At 41.3% G+C, this 22,220-nt stretch overlaps 1 protein-coding gene across 1 annotated transcript in view; it reads right to left on the bottom strand.

The window, feature by feature from the left end:
* DCC (DCC netrin 1 receptor) overlaps nt 1–22,220 on the bottom strand; it is a 1,293,116-nt gene that overhangs the window by 88,481 nt on the left and 1,182,415 nt on the right. The window contains exons 23-24 of the mRNA XM_070779092.1: nt 20,758–20,920; nt 5,961–6,187 (exon numbers count right to left, since the gene is read on the bottom strand). Coding sequence (XP_070635193.1) covers nt 5,961–6,187; nt 20,758–20,920 — 390 coding nt within the window. The remainder of the gene's footprint in view (nt 1–5,960; nt 6,188–20,757; nt 20,921–22,220) is intronic.

The raw sequence follows: 22,220 nt of genomic DNA, 5'->3' as shown, positions 1-22,220 counted from the left end.
CCCACCTTGACTTTCTCCTTTCATCTTTTCTTTATCTCCAATCGCTGTACCCCCACAAAAACCAGGAAGAGCAGGGAGGTAAGAAGAATGGCTAAAGGTGTTTCTGAAATGGAGTAAGCTCCCTGCTTCTGTCCCACCCCCACTGCTCCATTTATTCCAAGGTGCTGGAGGATTCAAGAAACAAATTGTAACCCCCCTAGTCCTCAGAGCCAAAAGTCTGACCATAGGAGAAAAAGAATCTTTAAATTAAATTTCAGATTTTAGTTTCTAATGGAACTGGACCATGGTGTAATGATAGAAAGTGACAGAAAAGTTAAGGACTCTCCTTGAGATATCACTTAAGGTCTAGAAAAAGAATACTTATGATAAAAAAAAAAATCAGCAATTAGAATCTTTGTTTGAATGACACTGTGAGAAAGCCTCACCAACCAGCTACACTTTCAATCAGTTAGAATATTTTAATTTGGTTTAAAACAGCAATTCAGACAGTATGATACTGGCACAAAAGTAGAAATATAGATCAATGGGATAAGATAGAGTGCCCAGAGATAAACCCACACAGCTATGGTCAGCTAATCTATGACAAAGGAAGCCAGAATATACAGTGGAGCAAAGACAGCCTCTTAGATAATTGGTGCTGGGAAAACTGGACAGCAACATGTAAAGGAATGAAATTAGAACACTCCCTAACACCAAACACAAAAATTAACTCAAAATGGATTAAAGACCTAAATGTAAGGCCAGATACTAGAAAACTCCTGGAGGAAAGCATAGGCAGAAGACTCTGACATAAATCACAGCAAGGTCCTTTTTGACCCACCTCCAAGAGTAATTAGAATAAAAACAAAAATAAACAAATGGGACCTAACTAAACTTAAAAGCTTTTGTGCAGCAAAGGAAACCATAAGTAAGATGAAAAAGACAACCCTCAGAATGGGAGAAAATATTTGCAAATATAGCAACTGACAAAGGATTAATCTCTAAAATATAGAAATAATTCATGCAGCTCCAAAAAACAAACAACCCAATCAAAAAAATGGGTGGGAGACCTTTTTAGACCTAAATAGACATTTCTCCAAAGAAGACATACAGATGGCCAACAAACATATGAAAAGATGCTCAACACCATTAATTCTTAGAGAAATGAAAAACCAAAACTACAAGGGGGGCGGGGTGGGGGAGATATCACCTCACACTGGTTAAAATGACCACCACAAAATCTACACACAATAAATGTTGGAGAGAGTGTGAAGGAAAGGGGACCCTCTTGTACTGTTGGTGGGAATGTAGACTGATACAGCTACTATGGAGAACAGGATGGAGGTTCCCTGTATGCATGTGTGTTCAGTCACCAAGTCCCGTCCGACTCTGCGACCCCATGGACTGGAGCCCCCTAGGCTTCTCTGTCCATGGATTTCTCGGGCAAGAATACTGGAGTGGGTTGCCACTTCCTCTCCAGGGGATCTTCAAGATGCAGGGACTGAACCTTACAATAGCCAGGATATGGAAACAGCCTAAATGTCCAGGATAAAGAGAATGTAGCACATATATAAAATGGAGTATGACTCAGCCATAAAAAGGAACAAAATTGGGTCATTTGTAGAGATGTGGATGGACCTAAAGAATGGCATATAGAGTGAGGTTATGTCAGAAAGAGAAAAACAATATGGCAGATTAATGCATGTATGTGGAATTTGAAAACTTTGGTATAGATAATGTTATTTACAAAGTAGAAACAGAGACACGGACATAGAAAACAAACATATGGCTACCAAGGAGAAAGCGGGGGTATGGGATGTATTGGGAGACTGGGGTTGATGTACATGTATATGTATATATATATACACACACTGTTGATACAATGTATAAAATAGACAACTAACGAGAACCTACTGTATAGCATAGGGAACTCTATTCAGTGCTCAATGTGACCTAAATGGGAAGGAAGTCCAAAAGGAAGGAGATATGTGTATACAGATAGTTGATTCACTTGGCTATACAATGGAAAATAACAACATTGCAGAGCAACTATACTCCAATAAAATTTGTTAAAAAGAAAAAAAAAAGCTAAATTGTCTGGATAAAAATAATCCAGATAAATGAATAAATGATTGAGCATTTTTTTACTGAATCTAATTATTTCCATAGACAACTGATTCATAAGGATTACTCATACAGTTGTGTTTTCCAAAGTCTATTTGGATTATTAGTATATTTGGCAGTGGTATAATACACTTCTAATTTCCTACTCAAAAAAACCAAACCAAAATAAAACCAGCTACTGATTCTGAATCTACCCAATGAATTGACCAAGCAATTTCTTGATGAGAGTATTGGGTTGATTATGCAACTTCCCATAAGCATTTTGAAACTATAAGAGCCCACAGAAAGTGAAACATCCTATCAACCATTTTCTGTTTATTTCTCAGTTATTCCTGGACATGGATTGTTCTCCACCAAATCATTAAACAGCAGGCTTTTTTTTTTTTTTTCTTTAGATCACTTTGTACACCAACAGAGCCTTCAGAGAGACTCCATTTGACTAGGCTAGTGAGTTTGAGCAAGCTCTGGGAGTTGGTGATGGACAGGGAAGCCTGGCGTGCTGCAGTCCATGGGGTCACAGAGTCAGACACGACTGAGCGACTGAACTGAACTGAGTGATCACATAACGTGATTGTGTGGGGATGACAGTCGATCTCCATGGTAATCAAGGCAAAGTAACAGAATAGTTGATGTTTTCATACTTCAAGTGTCCCTGAAGTGACTTTTTTTAAAGCAAGGGATTGACAGAAAATTTTAAATCAACTTTTCAAAGACACAGGGAAGTAAAATACGTACAAATGGCTTCAAATTTTGCCTTGACAAAACTTCTGTTCAAGATGTAACAAAATCCAATTGGTTCATTTAGCCTCCACATTTCGATATGTCCTAACTGGATTGCCTCCTGTCTCTTAGAAGTTTCAAGAAGCATCACAATTATATAAGGCAGTTGACGAGACCATAGAATAGAAAGTAAACCCAGTTAATTAACCAAATTTACATCAGATTACTTTCAGTTCAGTTCAGTTCAGTTGCTCAGTCGTGTCCGACTCTTTGCGACCACATGAATTGCAGCACGCCAGGCCTCCCTGTCTATCACCATCTCCCGGAGTTCAGTCAAACTCATGTCCATCGAGTCGGTGATGCCATCCAGCCATCTCATCCTCTGTCGTCCCCTTCTCCTCCTGCCCCCAATCTCTCCCAGCATCAGAGTATTTTCCAATGAGTCAACTCTTCGCATGAGGTAGCCAAAGTACTGGAGTTTCAGCTTTAGCATCATTCCTTCCAAAGAAATCCCAGGGCTGATCTCCTTCACAATGGACTGGTTGGATCTCCTTGCAGTCCAAGGGACTCTCAAGAGTCTTCTCCAACACCACAGTTCAAAAGCATCAATTCTTCAGCGTTCAGCCTTCTTCACAGTCCAACTCTCACATCCATACATGACCACAGGAAAAACCATAGCCTTGACTAGACGAACCTTTGTTGGCAAAGTAATGTCTCTGCTTTTGAATATGCTATCTAGGTTGGTCATAACTTTCCTTCCAAGGAGTAAGCATCTTTTAATTTCATGGCTGCAGTCACCATCTGCAGTGATTTTGGAGCCCCCCAAAATAAAGTCTGACACTGTTTCCACTGTTTCCCCATCTATTTCCCATGAAGTGATGGGACCAGATGCCATGATCTTTGTTTTCTGAATGTTGAGCTTTAAGCCAACTTTTTCACTCTCCACTTTCACTTTCATCAAGAGGCTTTTGAGTTCCTCTTCACTTTCTGCCATAAGGGTGGTGTCATCTGCATATCTGAGGTTATTGATATTTCTCCCGGCAATCTTGATTCCAGCTTGTGCTTCTTCTAGTCCAGCGTTTCTCATGATGTACTCTTCATAGAAGTTAAATAAGCAGGGTGAAAGTATAGTCGTGACGAACTCCTTTTCCTATTTGGAACCAGTCTGTTGTTCCATGTCCAGTTCTAACTGTTGCTTCCTGACCTGCATACAAATTTCTCAAGAGGCAGATCAGGTGGTCTGGTATTCCCATCTCTTTCAGAATTTTCCACAGTTTATTGTGATCCACACAGTCAAAGGCTTTGGCATAGTCAATAAAGCAGAAATAGATGTTTTCTGGAACTCTCTTGCTTGTTCCATGATCCAGTGGATGTTGGCAATTTGATCTCTGGTTCCTCTGCCTTTTCTAAAACCAGTTTGAACATCAGGAAGTTCACGGGTCACATATTGCTGAAGCCTGGCTTGGAGAATTTTGAGCATTACTTTACTAGCGTGTGAGATGAGTGCAATTGTGCGGTAGTTTGAGCATTCTTTGGCATTGCCTTTCTTTGGGATTGGAATGAAAACTGACCTTTCCAGTCCTGTGGCCACTGCTGAGTTTTCCAAATTTGCTGGCATATTGAGTGCAGCACTTTCACAGCATCATCTTTCAGGATTTGGAATAGCTCAACTGGAATTCCATCACCTCCACTAGCTTTGTTCGTAGTGATACTTTCTAAGGCCCACTTGACTTCACATTCCAGGATGTCTGGCTCTAGGTCAGTGATCACACCATCGTGATTATCTGGGTCGTGAAGATCTTTTTTGTACAGTTCTTCTGTATATTCTTGCCATCTCTTCTTTAACTATTGGTAAATGACCCGAGAATGACTGGCAAGTATATACATCCACAAAAGTGGGAGACAATTTGTGATGGTGCTGCTGCTGCTGCTAAGTCGCTTCAGTTGTGTCTGACTCTGTGCAACCCCATAGACAGCAGCCCACCAGGCTCCGCCGTCCCTGGGATTCTCCGGGCAAAAACAGTGGAGTGGGTTGGTATTTCCTTCTCCAATGCATGAAAGTGTAAAATGAAAGTGCAGTCGCTCAGTTGTGTCCAACTCTTCGTGACCCCATGGACTGCAGCCTACCAGGCTCCTCCAGGGAGGGATTTTCTAGGCAAGAGTACTGGAGTGGGTTGCCATTGCCTTCTCCCATTTGGGATGGTATTACTTAGTAATTTAATTAATTACTTCAGATTAATTAATTTAATTAATTATTTATTTAATTAAGAAGTAATTAAGTAATTAAGAAGTAATCTGTACTTCAGATTAACTTGGAAAAATTCCTTGAGCTAAGAGGTATTTATCAATAACCTGCTAATTTTACTTATATTTTGTTTCACTGTTGCTGCTTTTTTATTGTACCATTCTCTAGGATATGTACAATTTGCAGAATATATTTCTGTAAAGATGACCATTTAATGTGTCCAGTTGTGGTGATAATTATTCCTATGTGTGCCTAGTCGCTCAGTCATGTCCGACTTCTTTTGAGACTCCATGGACTGTAGCCTTCCAGGCTCCTCTGTCTATGGGATTCTCTGGGCAAGAATACTGGAGTGGGTTGCCATGACCTCCTCCAGGGTATCTTTCCGACCAAGGGATCAAACCCAGGTCTCCCGCATTGCAGGCAGATTCTTTACCATCTGAGCCACCTGGGAAGCCCCATAATTCCTTTATTATGTTTTAAATATAATGCGTGTGTGCATGCTAAGTTGCTTCAGTCATGTCCGACTCTTTGCGACTCCATGGACTGTAGCCCTCCAGGCTCCTCTGTCCATGGGATTCTCCAGGCAAGAAGACTGGAGTGGGTTGCCATGCCCTCCTGCAGGGGACCTTCCTGACTTAGGGATTGAACGACATGTGGCTCCTATACTGGCAGACAGATTCTTTACTGCTGAGCCACTGGGGAAGCCCTTCAAATATACTGTGTGGATATAAAAAATCGTGTTATATATAACATACATATGTAAGTTACCAAGTATCAATAAATAAAAGCCATGATTTCACCACAGGCTCGCACACACAAAGAGGGCATCAAGAGCTCCTCTGGGCAGGGGTCAGCGTGGGATGTTTTTCCTGCCGCCAGTGAGGTCAGTTACCTGAATGGGAGGTGCTTTTGCTCCCCAGCTGCGTCTCTGACTGGCTGTGGCTGACGGGCGTGAGGTCTTGGCAGCTCTGGATGGGGGAGTCTCTCGCCGTCGGGTCGGTGCCTGGTGGCTTCTCGATATTTTTCATCTCCATTTCTTCATGATGGATCCACAGGTCCGGGGGCCGGAGGTCCTTCTGGCTGCCCTTTCTTTTGCCAACGCTGTGGGTGGCCCGTTTCCTATGGAACAAAATCAGGAGGCAGATGTGAGTACCTTTATTCGATGGCTTTTCCTCTCTCTCTCTCTTTTTTGTTTCTTAGTCAATTCAAGTTAGAAGCGAGAGAGAGGAGACAAAAGCGCTCCCAGGAGGAACCCCGTGAAATCCAGGCGCTGGCAGCCTCGGCCCGGCAGCCTTTCCTCTCCTTCCCTGGAGCTTCGCCGCCTTCCGGAGACGCGGCGCGGCCTCCCCAGGGCCCGGCGGCCTGCCAGGGAGCGCTTCACGCCAGCATCCCCGCTGCGGGCTTCAGCGCGAGGTGACAGTGGGTTAGACGGAGCCATATGCCGTTCTTTGGAGCCAGGCATAAGGTACCCCACGGCAACATCTGTCTAGCAGATAAATGACAGTGTTGCTTCCAAAGGGCAAATGGAAATGAAAAGGCCAGGATTTGTGCCAACAGCCAAGATTGGGGCTTAGAAGAAAGTGTGTACCTCAGCTGTCCAATTTCCTGTGCAACTGGGGAGGTGGCCCTTTGAAGGCAAAAAGGCTGCAGAAACACATTCTCGGGAGAATAAAATGCTTTCTTCTTGGAGTCACTAAGTGTCTGGATTCGAACACAATAAGACTCATCTTTTTTTTTTTTTTAAGACCGATCCTTTGACAAAAGAAGAAGCCATTTGGAAGTGTGCTGTAAACATCTCTTATTTTATTCAGTAAGCATTTAGCAATCCTTAATTTGTTTTTCAGCAGCAGTCTCCTCTTGGGGCCATTGAGATTGCAATGTTCCCTGCAGACTGAGTCAAGAGCCCGATGCTTATGTTAGCCAATCTCTAGAGCAGGGGGTCCGGAGAAGGCAATGGCACCCCACTCCAGTACTCTTGCCTGGAAATATCCCATGGGCGGAGGAGCCTGGTGGGCTGCAGTCCATGGGGTAGTTAAGAGTTGGACAGGACTAAGCGACTTCACTTTCACTTTTCACTTTCATGCATTGGAGAATGAAATGGCAACCCACTCCAGTATTCTTGCCTGGAGAATCCCAGGGACGGGGGAGCCTGGTGGGCTGGCGTCTAGGGGTCGCATGGAGTCAGACACAACTGAAGCGACTTAGCAGCAGCAGCAGAGCAGGGGGTCAGTAAATTATGACCTGAAGGCCACATCCTCCACTGTTTACTTTTGTGTGTTTTTTCTTGTAGTTTTTTTTCTTTTTTTTTTTTTTAAGATTTTACTTTTGTCTTAATTGGCATCTTGCTCAAAAGCACAAAACAATGAATGATTTGGTGGCTCCATGATAGTTACAAACAAAATCCTTAGGCAAATAGTTACAGTATCCCACATCAGTTATTTCACATTAAGGGCAGGTTGTTTAAAAAAAACAAAAAAACAAAAAACAGTGCTGTGCTTAAAGGGAGCACAAACAAGGTAAGCATTTTAATTTTTTAACAAAGTTAAACCTAGCACCTTTAAAATATAAAAAATACTGTAAGTACAAAAGTATCATTTCTGTGGAGGAAAACTCCAGTGCACCAACAGTGCAAAGAAAAGCAGCATTTTCAAAGCTGGAATTAAGTTTGTGTAAACACACACACACCACCACTCTGCCTCCTATGTGGAATACGCACTTCTGTTGTGCCCTCCCCACCAAGGGCTGAAAAGAGCTCCTGGGGAGACTCTTTTTCCAAATCATAGAAACTGCTCTGGCTTCCAGGCTATGGGCTGGGAAGATTTTGGTGTAGGGCAAGGAGATGAACGTGTTCAAATGGGACATGTTCTTTTTCAGACAGGCCAACTGCTAACACTTCTAGTCTAACACTTCCAGTCCCCTTCTCCCCCAGGGAGCCTCCCAGCCCAAGAGTGCCCCTGGCCAGAGGCCTACCTGTGTGATCTCAACTTCAGAGAGGGTGTCTTGAGTGCAGAGCTCCATGCGGCGAGAGGAGTGGCAGCCTACCTTACCCACAGCTGATGCTGCTTTGCAAATGGAGCATTTTGGCCAACTCAGGATAACTACAAACACCTGTGATTCTTAACCCACTGTGACCAGTTGGTTGTAAAGTAGGGAATGAGGGTATTAGGTCTTTCCCTTCTTAATATTTTCAAACATTAATGATTAGTCCTTTACAGTGTGGTTTTTACATCACTCACAAAGTGATATTTTCTTTCTCTTAAGCACTCCATCTTCACATTGAACACTGGAGCTTCAGGTCTTACTTTAAACAAGTATGTGCTAAGTTGCTTCAGTCATGTCCGACTCTTTGTGACCCTATGTCCTAGCCCGCCAGACTCCATGGGATTCTCCAGGAAAGAATATTGGAGTGGGTTGCCATGATCTCCTGCAGAGGATCTTCCTGACCCAGGGATTGAACCCACGTCTCTTATGTCTCCTGCATTGGCAGGCAGGTTCTTTACCACCAGTGTAACCTGGAAAGCCCTTACCAGGAAAGTAAAAAAAGAAACAATGACAAGGAGAATCAATGGCCCAATGCTTGCATTCCAGCATTAGGATGAGATAACAGCTAGACTTTTTTTTTTCCCCTAAATCATTCAGAATTTACCAACTATCCAGATCAAAGATTATTTCCAAGCAGGAGAGTTCTGACTTCAACTTCTCCACTGACCCCTGTGCAGCTCAATTTATTCTGTTTCCAAATGCTCATGGAAGGACTTCTTTGTTTATCTATCCCTGGTGCCAGATGGATTTGTAGACACAAAATGCCATAAGGATCACGGTCACCAGCAGAAGGTAGAAAATGGCTCCCAGCAACACCAGGTTCTGCCCACGCAGCACCGCGTTCACTTGGCTCTACTCGGCGGGCTCCCCAGGGCTGGGGCTCAGGGCCTCCAGCAACCCCAGCAGGAGGCGACACAGCCACCACCATACTGAACTCAGCATCTTCTCTGGCCGGCAGCAGAAGCCTGCAGTGCCTGTTTTTGTAAATAAAGTTTTATTGGAAACCGGCCAAGCTCATTCATTCACATTGCATTGTTGAAGAGTTACAACAAATACCATATGGCCCACAAAGGCTAAAATATTTACTCCTGGGCCCTTTTAAGAAATGGTTTTCAACCTCTGCTCTATAGTTTTATAAATTTTTAAATCTCTGCTTGTAGCTTCTGTTTCTCTTAAAATAATAACATTGCTTCATAAGGCAGAATTCAGACAGTTAAAAGCTAACCTTTGGCAGAAGCCCAGAGAAGTACCTCTTTCTCAGTTTTCTCACGTGAAATGGATGGCTTACGAGCATAACTGCTTTCTTGTTAGCTAAATGGTTCAAACAAACTACTCTCAGTGGAGACTCTGTAACCTATTCCAGGCCACTGAGAACAACTCTGGTTCCCCAATTGCTGGATAAGATGCTTTGTACACATTAGGCCATTAGTACATGTTAGTTCTATGATTTGTTCATATTTCTCAATGTTTTTTGTCTTTCCTCAACTAGGCTGATGAGGATATAAAGAAAGAAATCCAGACTTCATATTTATTTAGTGGGAAAAAATGTGTAGGGTTTTCTGCTCTAATATTTTCCCAACAAGTATCTAAAATGTGCTGATTTCCTGGCAGCAGCCTCACACTGACTCTAGACAATGGTCTATAATAGCCCCTAGATCATTTTCTTGTGTTTAAGATAATAACTCTCTTGCTAACCATTTATTCCCTGAATTCATTTCCGTACACTTCACTGACCCACAGGAAACGAGTTTGCAGTTCACACATAACTCTTTGTGTAATCCATCTCTGGTCATTTAGAAGAAACTCATGTCATTTTCAAACTTGGAGATTTCACCCAAGTATCTTTCTAACATATCACAATGCTAAATAAGTTAAACCCTGGTGCCCATATGACTTCACAGAGGCACACCAGTTCCCAAACCTAGGACAAAATCATCAGAATGTCCGTGATAACTCAATATTTAAATAGCTTGTGGTAAAGATGTTTGTAAAATAATTCATGAAACTGGAAGGAAATGATGAATTCTGGCTCCCTTGCTTACATTCATGCCTAATTCATTCATTCATTTACCAGTCCCCATGACTTCAGTACCAAGCATCTCCAGGCATATCCTACTTAAAAAAAAGTTCTAAATTTGTTCAAGGCAGAACCTTTTTAGTATGTTATGACTTATAACCTCCACTTGGAAACAAATTGTTGTTCCTGATAAAATGCATAAGTATTTTTCTGATGGATTTTAATCAGATCACGGCCCACTTCCAAGTAGCTGCTCATCCACTCAGCTGACGGTTATCAACAATCTAAAGATTTCTAAGCAGACTTTCTTTCTTTTTTGTATATGTTCTGACAGACCATCTAACCTCTTTTGTTTTTCTATAATGTCTCTTCTCAAGAGAGAAATCTCTGGCCTTGGAGATGCCCCCCTCCCCTGCTGGTAGTAACCCAGTGGTCCATGTAGCAGGGCTATAATAAAACTGGCATCTGCTCATAACTAAACTGTGTGGAGTTTGTCCTAAAACCTGTAGGAAGAACTGTCACGTGAACCTTTTGTCTATCTGCTGGTTCCCTGACTAAATAACTGCTGCCTGTTTTTGTCCCCAGTTCCTCTACCTCACCACTGGAATCCTGTATGGAGATGAACCCAGTGCAATGGTTCCCGAAGTCTGGTCCTTGGACCAGCAGAACTGGCATTACCTTGAAAGTTGTCAGAAATGCACATTCGCAGGTCCTGCCCCATCAGAAACTTGCAAATGGTGTTGAGACTCAGCAGGCTGTGTTTTAACAGCCCTTGAGGGAAATCTGATGCACCAAAACTGAGAAGCACTGTCTTTAGTGAAAGAAAATCAGATTTTCTTAGTTTAGTATAAAGCTAGGTTTTAATATTAGATGCAGAATGCATGCGTGCTCGTGTATGCTCAGTCACTTCAGTCATGTCTGACTCTTTGTGACAGTGTGCGGTAGCCCGCAAGGCTCCTCTGGCTATGGCATTCTCCAGGCAAGAATGCTGGAGTGGGTTACCATGCCCTCCTCCAGGGGATCTTCCCGACCCAGGGATTGAACCCATGTCTCCTGTACCGCAGGAGCATCTTTTACTGCTGAGCCACTGAGGAAGCCCAGATGTAGAATATGTTATGCTATCCTTCCTGCCCCAACACACACACACCTTTTTTTCTAGGTACCAGTAATCTTGGCTTCCAAAAATAGCTGCAGGGTCTCTTCCCATCCATGTGTTCTTGAATAAAGGCAGAACAAGGAATCTTCAAGGCTCTACCTGCTCTTTGTCATACTGTGGCAAAGCTTCCACAGCATGATCAAATTCTGATGAGGACTTATTTCTCCTATCTATGGATTTCTCTATCTATGTAGATAACTAGTAGTCATCCATCCATCCATCCATCCATCCAATCTTCTGCCCACAACGCCTTCACAGTCCTATTGACTTACAAACTACTTAAGATCCCTTCAAGCCTGTCTTCTTCAGGAAACCCTCCTGACCAATTTAGGTCAGTATAATCTTAAAATAGCTAAATCACACCCCCTCATATTTCTCAACACCACTCAACTTGCATTGATCACTGTCAGTCTAACTGAGCTGACCAGATGCTCCCTGTGTGTGAATTGGTTTCCTCCACTGATACATGAGCAAAAACTCTCTTTACTTCCCTTCTCCAACATCATCCATTGTTTCACAACATGTATCCCTTTGTTTATTCAGTGAACATTTGTGGATGGTAAATGTGCCAAGAAATGTACTAAGGACTAGAAATGTGAAGATCAAAGAGATAGTGGGAGTGAAAATGGAGAGATCACAACAGACAACACAGAAATACAAAGGATCATAAGAGACTACTATCAGCAATTATATGCCAATAAAATGGACAACGTGGAAGAAATGGACAAATTCTTAGAAAAGTACAACTTTCCAAAACTGAACCAGGAAGAAATAGAAAATCTTAACAGACTTATCACAAGCACAGAAATTGAAACTGTAATAAGAAATCTTCCAGCAAACAAAAGCCCAGGTCCAGATGGCTTCACAGCTGAATTCTATCAAAAATTTAGAGAAGAGCTAACACCTATCCTACTCAAACTCTTTCAGAAAATTGCAGAGGAAGGTAAACTTCCAAACTCATTCTATGAGGCCACCATCACCCTAATACCAAAACCTTACAAAGATGCCACAAAAAAAGAAAACTGCAGGCCAATATCACTGATGAACATAGATGCAAAAACCCTTAACAGAATTCTAGCAATCTGAATCCAATGACACATTAAAAAGATCATACACCATGACCAAATGGGCTTTATCCCAGGGATGCAAGGATTCTTCAATATCCACAAATCAATCAATGTAATACACCACATTAACAAATTGAAAAATAAAAGCCATATGATTATCTCAATAGATGCAGAGAAAGCCTTTGACAAAATTCAACATCCATTTATGATAAAAACTCTCCAGAAAGCAGGAATAGAAGGAACATGCCTCAACATAATAAAAGCTATATATGATGAACCCACAGCAAGCATTATCCTCAATGGTGAAAAATTGAAAGCACTTCCCCTAAAGTCAGGAACAAGACAAGGGTGCTCACTTTCACCACTACTATTCAACATAGTTTTGGAAGTTTTGGCCACAGCAATCAGAGCAGAAAAAGAAATAAAAGGAATCCAAATTGGAAAAGAAGAAGTAAAACTCTCTCTGTTTGCAGACGACATGATCCTCCTCATAGAAAACCCTAAAGACTCCACCAGAAAATTACTAGAACTAATCAATGAATATAGTAAAGTTGCAGGATATAAAATCAACACACAGAGATCCCTTGCATTCCTATACACTAACAATGAGAAAACAGAAAGAGAAATTAAGGAAACAATTCCATTCACCATTGCAACGAAAAGAATAAAATACTTAGGAATATATCTACCTAAAGAAACTAAAGACCTATATATAGAAAACTATAAAACACTGGTGAAAAAAATCAAAGAGGACACTAATAGATGGAGAAATATACCATATTCATGGATTGGAAGAATCAATATAGTGAAAATGAGTATAATACCCAAAGCAATCTATAGATTCAATACAATCTCTATCAAGCTACCAATGGTATTTTTCACAAAGCTAGAACAAATAATTTCACAATTTGTATGAAAATACAAAAAACCTCGAATAGCCAAAGCAATTTTGAGAAAGAAGAATGGAACTGGAGGAATCAACCTGCCTGACTTCAGGCTCTACTACAAAGCCACAGTCATCAAGAGAGTATGGTACTGGAACAAAGACAGAAATATAGATCAATGGAACAAAATAGAAAGCCCAGAGATAAATCCATGCACATATGGACACCTTATCTTTGACAAAGGAGGCAAGAATATACAACAGAGAAAAGACAATCTCTTTAATAAGTGGTGCTGGGAAAACTGGTCAACCACTTGTAAAAGAATGAAACTAGAACATTTTCTAACACCATACACAAAAGTAAACTCAAAATGGATTAAAGATCTAAACGTAAGACCAGAAACTATAAAACTCCTAGAGGAGAACATAGGCAAAACACCCTCTGACATAAATCACAGCAGGATCCTCTATGACCCACCTCCCAGAATATTGGAAATAAAAGCAAAAATAAACAAATGGGACCTAATTAAAATTAAAAGCTTCTGCACCACAAAGGAAACTCTAAGTAAGGTGAAAAGACAGCCTTCAGAATGGGAGAAGATAATAGCAAATGAAGTAACTGACAAACAACTAATCTCAAAAATATATAAGCAACTCCTACAGATCAATTACAGAAAAATAAATGACCCAATCAAAAAATGGGCCAAGGAACTAAATAGACATTTCTCCAAAGAAGACATACAGATGGCTAACAAACACATGAAAAGATGCTCAACATCACTCATTATCAGAGAAATGCAAATCAAAACCACTATGAGGTACCATTTCACACCAGTCAGAATGGCTGCGATCCAAAAGTCTACAAGCAATAAATGCTGGAGAGGGTGTGGAGAAAAGGGAACCCTCTTACACTGTTGGTGGGAATGCAAACTAGTACAGCCACTATGGAGAACAGTGTGGAGATTCCTTAAAAAACTGGAAATAGAACTGCCTTATGAACCAGCAATCCCACTGCTGGGCATACATACTGAGGAAACCAGAATTGAAAGAGACACGTGTACCCCAATGTTCATCGCAGCACTGTTTATAATAGCCCGGACATGGAAGCAACCTAGATGTCCATCAGCAGATGAATGGATAAGAAAGCTGTGGTACATATATACAATGGAGTATTACTCAGCCATTAAAAAGAATACATTTGAATCAGTTCTAATGAGGTGAATGAAACTGGAGCCTATTATACAGAGTGACGTAAGCCAGAAAGAAAAACACCAATACAGTATACTAATGCATATAAATGGAATTTAGAAAGATGGTAATGATAATCCTGTATGTGAGACAGCAAAAGAGACACAGATGTATAGAACAGTCTTTTGGACACTGTGGGAGAGGGAGAGGGTGGGATGATTTGGGAGAATGGCATTGAAACATGTATAATATATATGAAACAAATCACCCGTCCAGGTTCAATGCATGATGCAGGATGCTTGGGGCCGGTGCACTGGGATGACCCAGAGGGATGGTACAGGGAGGGAGGTGGGAGGAGGTTCAGGATGGGTAACATGTGTACACCCATGGTAGATTCATGTTGATGTATAGCAAAACCCATACAATATTGTAAAGTAATTAGCCTCTGATTAAAATAAATAAATTTATATTAAAAATAAAAATTCTCATAAAAGGGACATTTTATTTCTATTTATTTAAGTTTATATCTATATGAGATGATGGATATTCACTAAACCCATGTAATCATCATTTCATGATGTATAAAAAAATAAGTAAAAATAAAAAATGAATGAAAAAATGACATGGCTTTTGCATCACTGGAGCAAGGAGCATGTGCTGGGGCATGGCACATAAGAAAACTGAAAAGTAGAGAGGACTAAATGGTAACAGATACAGTTAAAACACCAGGAAGTCCCTGGGAAATTGCAGAAACATTTTTGTCTCGAGTTAATAGTAAGCAGATTTGTTACTTTGTAGATCACACACTATGCATAGTAATCACTTGATGTTAATAATAAAAATTTGTCATTATTGACTTGGAAATATTTCAAGGTTTCTTTACTGACTCCTTATTTGCTATCTGTTCCTAACTTTGCAGATAATCTGTAACTCTAAGAAGAGTTTCTTTCTTCATTTTTAATTGGTCTGCTGGGGATGTGAATGGGTAAGAACCAAATTGGTTGGGCACCCATTTTACTCCAGACTGTAGTACACATTTAAATTTAATGTATTCAGACAACTCTACCCATGTGTCCATGTGGTAGTCATGTGTCCAGAATTTCCAGGATAGTCGCTCTGTCAAATATTTTGCCTTTAGTATCTACAGATACATTCTAACTTATAATAAATGTTCTACATTTTAGCCAGGGAAATAGTATTACTTCATTAAAAAGCTCTTAAATCCCCCATCAATTTAAGCCTGAAAACACAAATTTTCCACTTCATTAGAACTGACTCGAACATGTTCCTTTTTATAGCTGAGTAGTATTCCATTGTATATTATGCACCACAGCTTACTTATCCATTTATCTGCTGATGGACATCTAGGTTGATACAGGGCAAAAACCATTACAATATTATAGTATCCTCCAATTAAAATAAATAATTAAAAAAAAAACTGAGGGAAACACACACACACATAAAATTTCCATACTATGATATTCTACTATAATCTCACTAAGTCAAGATGTACAAGGAAAGTCTCTTCAAAGTAGTGTAATTTTAAGTTAGTAACCAAAAAAGAAATGTAAAGTTATTTTTATTTCATGTGAATTTGAATCTAAATGCTACCATGAGATTCTATAATTTAGTAGTAGTCCATGCGGAATTTTGGTGGTAGAGAGTTGATGCTGCTGCTACTGCCAAGTCGCTTCAGTCGTGTCCGACTCTGTGTGACCCCAGAGACAGCAGCCCACCAGGTTCCCCCGTCCCTGGGATTCTCCAAGTAAGAACACTGGAGTGGGTTGCTATTTCCTTCTCCAGTGCCATCTCCTTCTCTTCATGAAAGTGAAAAGTGAAAGTGAAGTCGTTCAGTTGTGTTCGACTCCCAGCGACCCCATGGACTGCAGCCTATTAGGCCCCTCCGTTCATGGGATTTGCCAGAGAATTGATAGAAAGTATTTATTCCCACTTCTTTGAGGAAGGGCTTCCCTAGAAGGGAGAGGTACCCACTGCAGTATTATGGCCTGGAGAATTCCATGGACTGTATAGTCCATGGGGTCACAAAGAGTCGGACACGACTGAGTAACTTTCACTTTCACTTTATTTGAGGAAACGGACAGAGATTAGGTCTTCATTTAGGTTTAATTAAATACCATTAACTTAATTACAGAGGTGGTATAATCAGAACTCAAACTTGGGTTCTAACTTCTGTTAGCTATTTTATAACATAAAACCTTACCAACTAGAATATGAGTCAGACAAGATAGCTCATTACCTCATCATTATATAAATCACAGAACAAAATGTGTAGACACTAACGTGAATGAAGTATTACTGATAGTACACAAAAATATGCTCCAAATCCATTTGGATATAATTCAAGTCCTCCAATAAAACACAAAGACAATTTACATTCTCCAGCAGTTCTAGATAAAGAAATATTGAAGAAGCCCATGGATGTTTCCTACTTCACCTTATTAATCACTTTAAACTCCCATTTCTGAGAGGCCTGTAATGGACATTATTTCTGTTTCAAATTAGAATTGATTTTGCTTTCATCTGCATTATATAATTTGTTCTACAAAGTTCAATGGTGGTGGTATGGGGAGAGGGTCTCAACAAAATCAAGAAAAGCTCAATTAAAACTCAAAAATATCTTAAAGGAGAAGTGTTTTTTTCTTTGTTAACACATACAAACAAAGAGACCAAGATGCCAAGTAAATATTAAGAGACTTTGGAGATGGGGTGAGGAAAAACCTAAGGCACAGTAACATAGGAACCATAGATTAACTTTCCTTAGACTTTCAATCATTCATGGAGTGATTTATTCTTTCATTCATTTCCTAATTTTAAAAACAAGTCAGGGACTTCCCTGGTGGTCCAGTGGCTAAGAATTTACCTTGCAATGCAGAAGACAGGGGTTTGATCCCTGGTTGGGAAACTAAGATTCCACATGCTCAGCCTCCCTGGTGGTACAGTGGATAAGAATCTGCCTGCCAATGCAGGAGATATGGGTTTGATCCCTGGTCCAGGAAGATTCCACATGTCACAGAGCAACTAAGGCTGTGCTCCACTGCTACTGAGCCCGCACGCTGAACTTACTGAAGCCTGTGTGTTCTAGGGCCTGCGAGCCACAAGTACTGAGCTCTCATGCTACAACTACCGAAGCCTGTGTGCCTAGACCCCATGCTCTGCAATAAGAGAAGCCACATCGAAGAGCCTGCGCTCTGCAACCAGACTGTAGCCCGCTGTCCGCAGCTAGAGTAAGCCCAGGCACCAGCGAAGCCCCTAGTACAGCCATAGATAAACAAGTTAATTAAGTTTTTAAAAAACGATCCCACATGATCTGGAACAACTAATCATGTGTGCACCAACTACTGAGCCCCTGTCCTCTGGAGCCCGTGTACTGCAACTCCTGAGCCCGTGCAGGATGCAACAAAGATTCCCCGACGTGCAACTAAGACCTGATACGGCCAAATTAATTAATTAATTCAAAAAAGTAAATTAAAATATAAACAAGCCACTCCAGGGTTCAGCCTCTTCTCTTCCTAAAAAAAAACTTTAAGCTCCTAACAAAGTGCTTAGGGTGCGGACAATTTGAGAGTTTCTCAAAATAGCATCAAATCCCATATTTGTAATATGGAGAAGACTAGCGTTCTCTGCGGAGAAACAAGATAGGTTCAGGAATCCAGTTCATCTAATCAATAAGACTCTCAGATATTCTTCTCACAGCGATGACCATGATGAAGACAAAATACCACGCTACAGAGGATTCAGTTCATTCAATTAGTTTTAGTGAATGCCTCCGTGTTTTTAAAACTGGCATGAAGTAAGGCCTGAAACCACCACCCTCCTTGCGTCCATTTCAGTGAATCTTTCTGAGCCCTGCCTCAGACACCTGAGGCTTTGATTTTCCACTGTGCTTTGTTTACAAAAGCCCTTTCCTGGGATTGCTGGACCAAGATTTGTTCAATGACTTACTCAGTCACCGTGATTTCCCCCCAGAGGCTTACTACGTGCCCAGCACTGTAGAAGCTCAGTGTGTGATTGTGTGTGTTAGTTGCTCAATCTTGTCTGACTCTCTGTGACTCCATGGGCTGTAGCCCACCAGGCTCATCTGTGCATGGAATTCTCCAGGCAAGAACACTGAAGTGGGTGGCCCTTCCCTTCTCCAGGGGATCATCCCAACCCAGGGACTGAATCTGGGTCTCCCGCATCGCAGGCAGATTCTTTACCATCTGAACCACCTGGGAAGCCTTAAGACTTCCCTGAAAGCTTACACAGGAGACCTACTCTGTAAATCTCACTCTGTCTGGTTTCCTATTGGGGAACAATGGATCAGCACACCAGCTATCATCAGCATCAAGACAGTCTAGTCAAATGAACGCAGCCGGATATAAAATTTGACTTGCCATCTAAATAAATGAAATGCAATGACTGCTTCTATATCTTTATTTTACTTTCTACAGTATGGAAATCTTCCTGTGTATTGTTACTAAATACTTTACTTAAAAATGCTAGAAAATACAGTAGAAATCAATAAACAGGATCATAGGATTTTTTAAAAGGAGAGAAAAGCAGAGGTATTTGCCAGGGAAGACAGAAAATTATTTGCTAGAGAATCTTTCTCTAGCAATATATGTTGTATATAGTTGTCACACCAGCCACCTGTGAGCCCATGCCTCAGGCATGCAGAGCACCATGCCTCAGGCCAAAAACAAACAAAAATGAAGGGAAGAGCCTATTATAGCCAATCCAGTGAGAATAGCACAGGTGAGAAAAACCATATTAGGCTGAATTTGAAAAGTACTAGACAGGCAAGGGAGAAGGCAATGGCACCCCACTCCAGTACTCTTGCCTGGAAAATCCCACAGGCAGAGGAGCCTGGTAGGCTGCAGTCCATGAGGTCACAAAGAGTTGGACACGACTGAGTGACTTCACTTTCACTTTTCACTTTCATGCATTGGAGAAGGAAATGGCAGCCCAGTCCAGTGTTCTTGCCTGGAGAATCCCAGGGACGGGGGAGCCTGGTGGGCTGGCGTCTATGGGGTCGAACAGAGTCGGACATGACTGAATCGACTTAGCAGCAGCAGCAGCAGACAGACAAAGAGGCATAAAATAACCAGAAGATTACTGCTGATTCTCACAACTGGCTGGTACAAGGTTAATATGCTGGTTAGAGGGTATTGCTGGGAGGCGATAAGCTGAATCAAACCTCCTTTCCATTTCAAACTTTGTACTTTGATGTATCATTCTCATATATATTATTATTACCTAGAGGTGCATTATATGAAAATATTTTTTAAGACCCTCAAAATTTTTAATTTCTGAAAGTCAACCAGAGCCAGGCAATCTGAATCATTCTGAATTTCTGGAATCTCGCTTCCATCCTAACTGCTGCCTCCAAACTACACACACCATAGCATTGTAACTATACTGACTTTGTAACTATTCTGCACTCAGTCATTCACGTGACAGGCACTGACTAAATGCCTACGAACCTCCACGTCAAAAGGGATAAATCAATACTTTTAGAGGAACACACATCTCCAACCTTTCATCCATAATTGTAGAGAGAGTCATAAGTAGGGACATGGTGAAGGTCATTCTCTAAGCGTTACTTAAGGAACACCTACTCTCACTTGAACGTAAGAATCTGGTCTCAAGGATTAAAATCAGGGCGTTCCCTGCTAGCCCAGCAGTCAGGAACCCACCTTCCAATGCAGGGGACACAGGTTTGGGCCCTGGTCGGCCAACTAAGATCCCACATGCCACACAGGGCAATTAAGCTGGCATTCCACAACTAGAGAAGCCCGTGTGCCACAAGTAGAGAGCCCATGTGCCACAACTGCTGAGCTTCTGCACACTACCACCAGAGAGAAGCTCGCTCAACGAAGACCCATTGCAGTCAAAATTTAAAAAAAGAGGTAAAATCAAAGAGAAGTGCAAAGTGTTTGTCCAGGTGGATTCTGCTATTATGTCTGCAAGTTTTTTCCTCACCCATTTTTTTATGAGCCTGGAATGGACAAAAGGCAAGATTTTTGCCCAGGTGAGGAGAGGAGATAAAGAATGCATGGTGAGTCATGAACGTGCACAGAAAGAGAGACATCAAAAAATCTAACTCAAAAAGATGGCATTCAGGACTTCCCTAGCAGTCCAGTGGTTAGGACTCCATGCTTCCATTGCAGGGGATACATGTTCGATCCCTGGTCAGGGAACTAAGATCCCACATGCTGCAAGTAAAGATCCTGCATGTAGCAACTAAGACCAGTGGCAGCCAAAAAATTAAACATTAAAAAAAAATGGCATTCAGGTCAAACAGTGACTTTCCTCTGGCAGTTAGCTGTTACCTACTTTCTCTGCTGGGCTGAAGAACGCCGGGTGCAAATCACGGCCACCGCCACCACCACCAGCACTGTGATGATGCCCACGGTGACCACGATGATCACAAGCAGGTTGCTGTTCTTCTGAGGAGTGACGCTGCCGTGTGGGGGGTGCATCTTGCCAATGGGTGGTTCTGGAGAAAGACAGGCAAATGGAGATCAGTTTAAGGACATGTGGCAGCCTACGGCATATCACGCTTGGCTAAGGATTCAGAGTTCCTATTGTTCTGGGCATTCCTGAAGCTAGGGGGGAAAAAAGCAATGAAAAAATGACAAGAAAGATCTAAATTATCCACCCACGATAAATGAAACCAAGTCCACACAGAAACTTACAGAGGAATATTCATAGCTACCTTAATCAAAATTACCACAAGTGGGAAGCCCCAGAGCCATCAACTAATAATGGATGGAGAAATGTGATATATTCATACAATAGAATACTATCCAGTCATAAAAAAAGGAAATATTAATACATGATACAAAATTCATGTACCTAGAAGTTGTCATGCTAAGTGAAAGCAGCCAGACACAAAAGGCCACATGCTGTGTGATTGTACTTATGTGAAGTTGTGGGTTTCCCTGGCGACTCAGTAGTAAAGTCTACCTGCCAATGCAAGAGACTCAGGTTCATTCCCTGGGTTGGGAAGATCTTCTGGAGAAGGAAATGGCAACCCACTCTAGTATTCTTGTCTGGAAAATCCCCTGGACAGAGGAGCCTGGTGGGCTATAGTCCGTGGGGTTGCAAAAGAGTCGGATGCAACTCAGCAACTAAACAACAATTTACGTGAAATATCCAGAATAGGCAAGTGTATAGGGACAAAAAGCAGCTGAGTGTTTGCCAGTGGACGTGAGGAAAAGTGATTGGAGAAAGACTGCTTAACGGTACAGGGCTTTGCTTTGGAGTAATGAAGATGCTCTAGAAATAGATAGTGGTGATGGTGGTAGAACCTTGTGAAAATGCTAAAAACCACTGAGTTGTGTACTTTCAAAGGGTGAATTTATGGTATGTGAATTATATCTCAATGAAAAAATATAATTAAGCTTTCATACGGAATAGAAAGTGGGGAGGACGGGAAGCATGCTGCTTTGGGTGATAAGAATTCCACCATGACACGAATAAGAACAGGCTGAGAAAACATTATTTATTTGATGCTGTGAAAGACAAACTGTTTGACACCCATCACTCACACTTTCCATTCCTTTAAAGCAGTTATCTATAAAGCACATTTAATTTTCAACCTGTCAAGGGTGCATGAATCCTACTTAAAAGCAGCCACAGGGTTAGAAAGAGTGCCATAAAGCTCTAATATAATTTTTTTTTCCTGTTTTGCAACTGTACCTCATGGCACACAATATTTAAGTGAAAATAGCAGAATGATAATTTGTTTATATAAACAAGCATGACTAATGAGCCTTTAAATGGCTTTTTTATGC

This window comes from Bos indicus, chromosome 24, assembly GCF_029378745.1.
Source record: "Bos indicus isolate NIAB-ARS_2022 breed Sahiwal x Tharparkar chromosome 24, NIAB-ARS_B.indTharparkar_mat_pri_1.0, whole genome shotgun sequence".
NCBI classification, from domain to species: Eukaryota; Metazoa; Chordata; class Mammalia; order Artiodactyla; family Bovidae; genus Bos; species Bos indicus.
The sequence above is the reverse complement of the archived record's forward strand: the minus strand, read 5'-3'. Positions and strand labels throughout refer to the sequence as shown.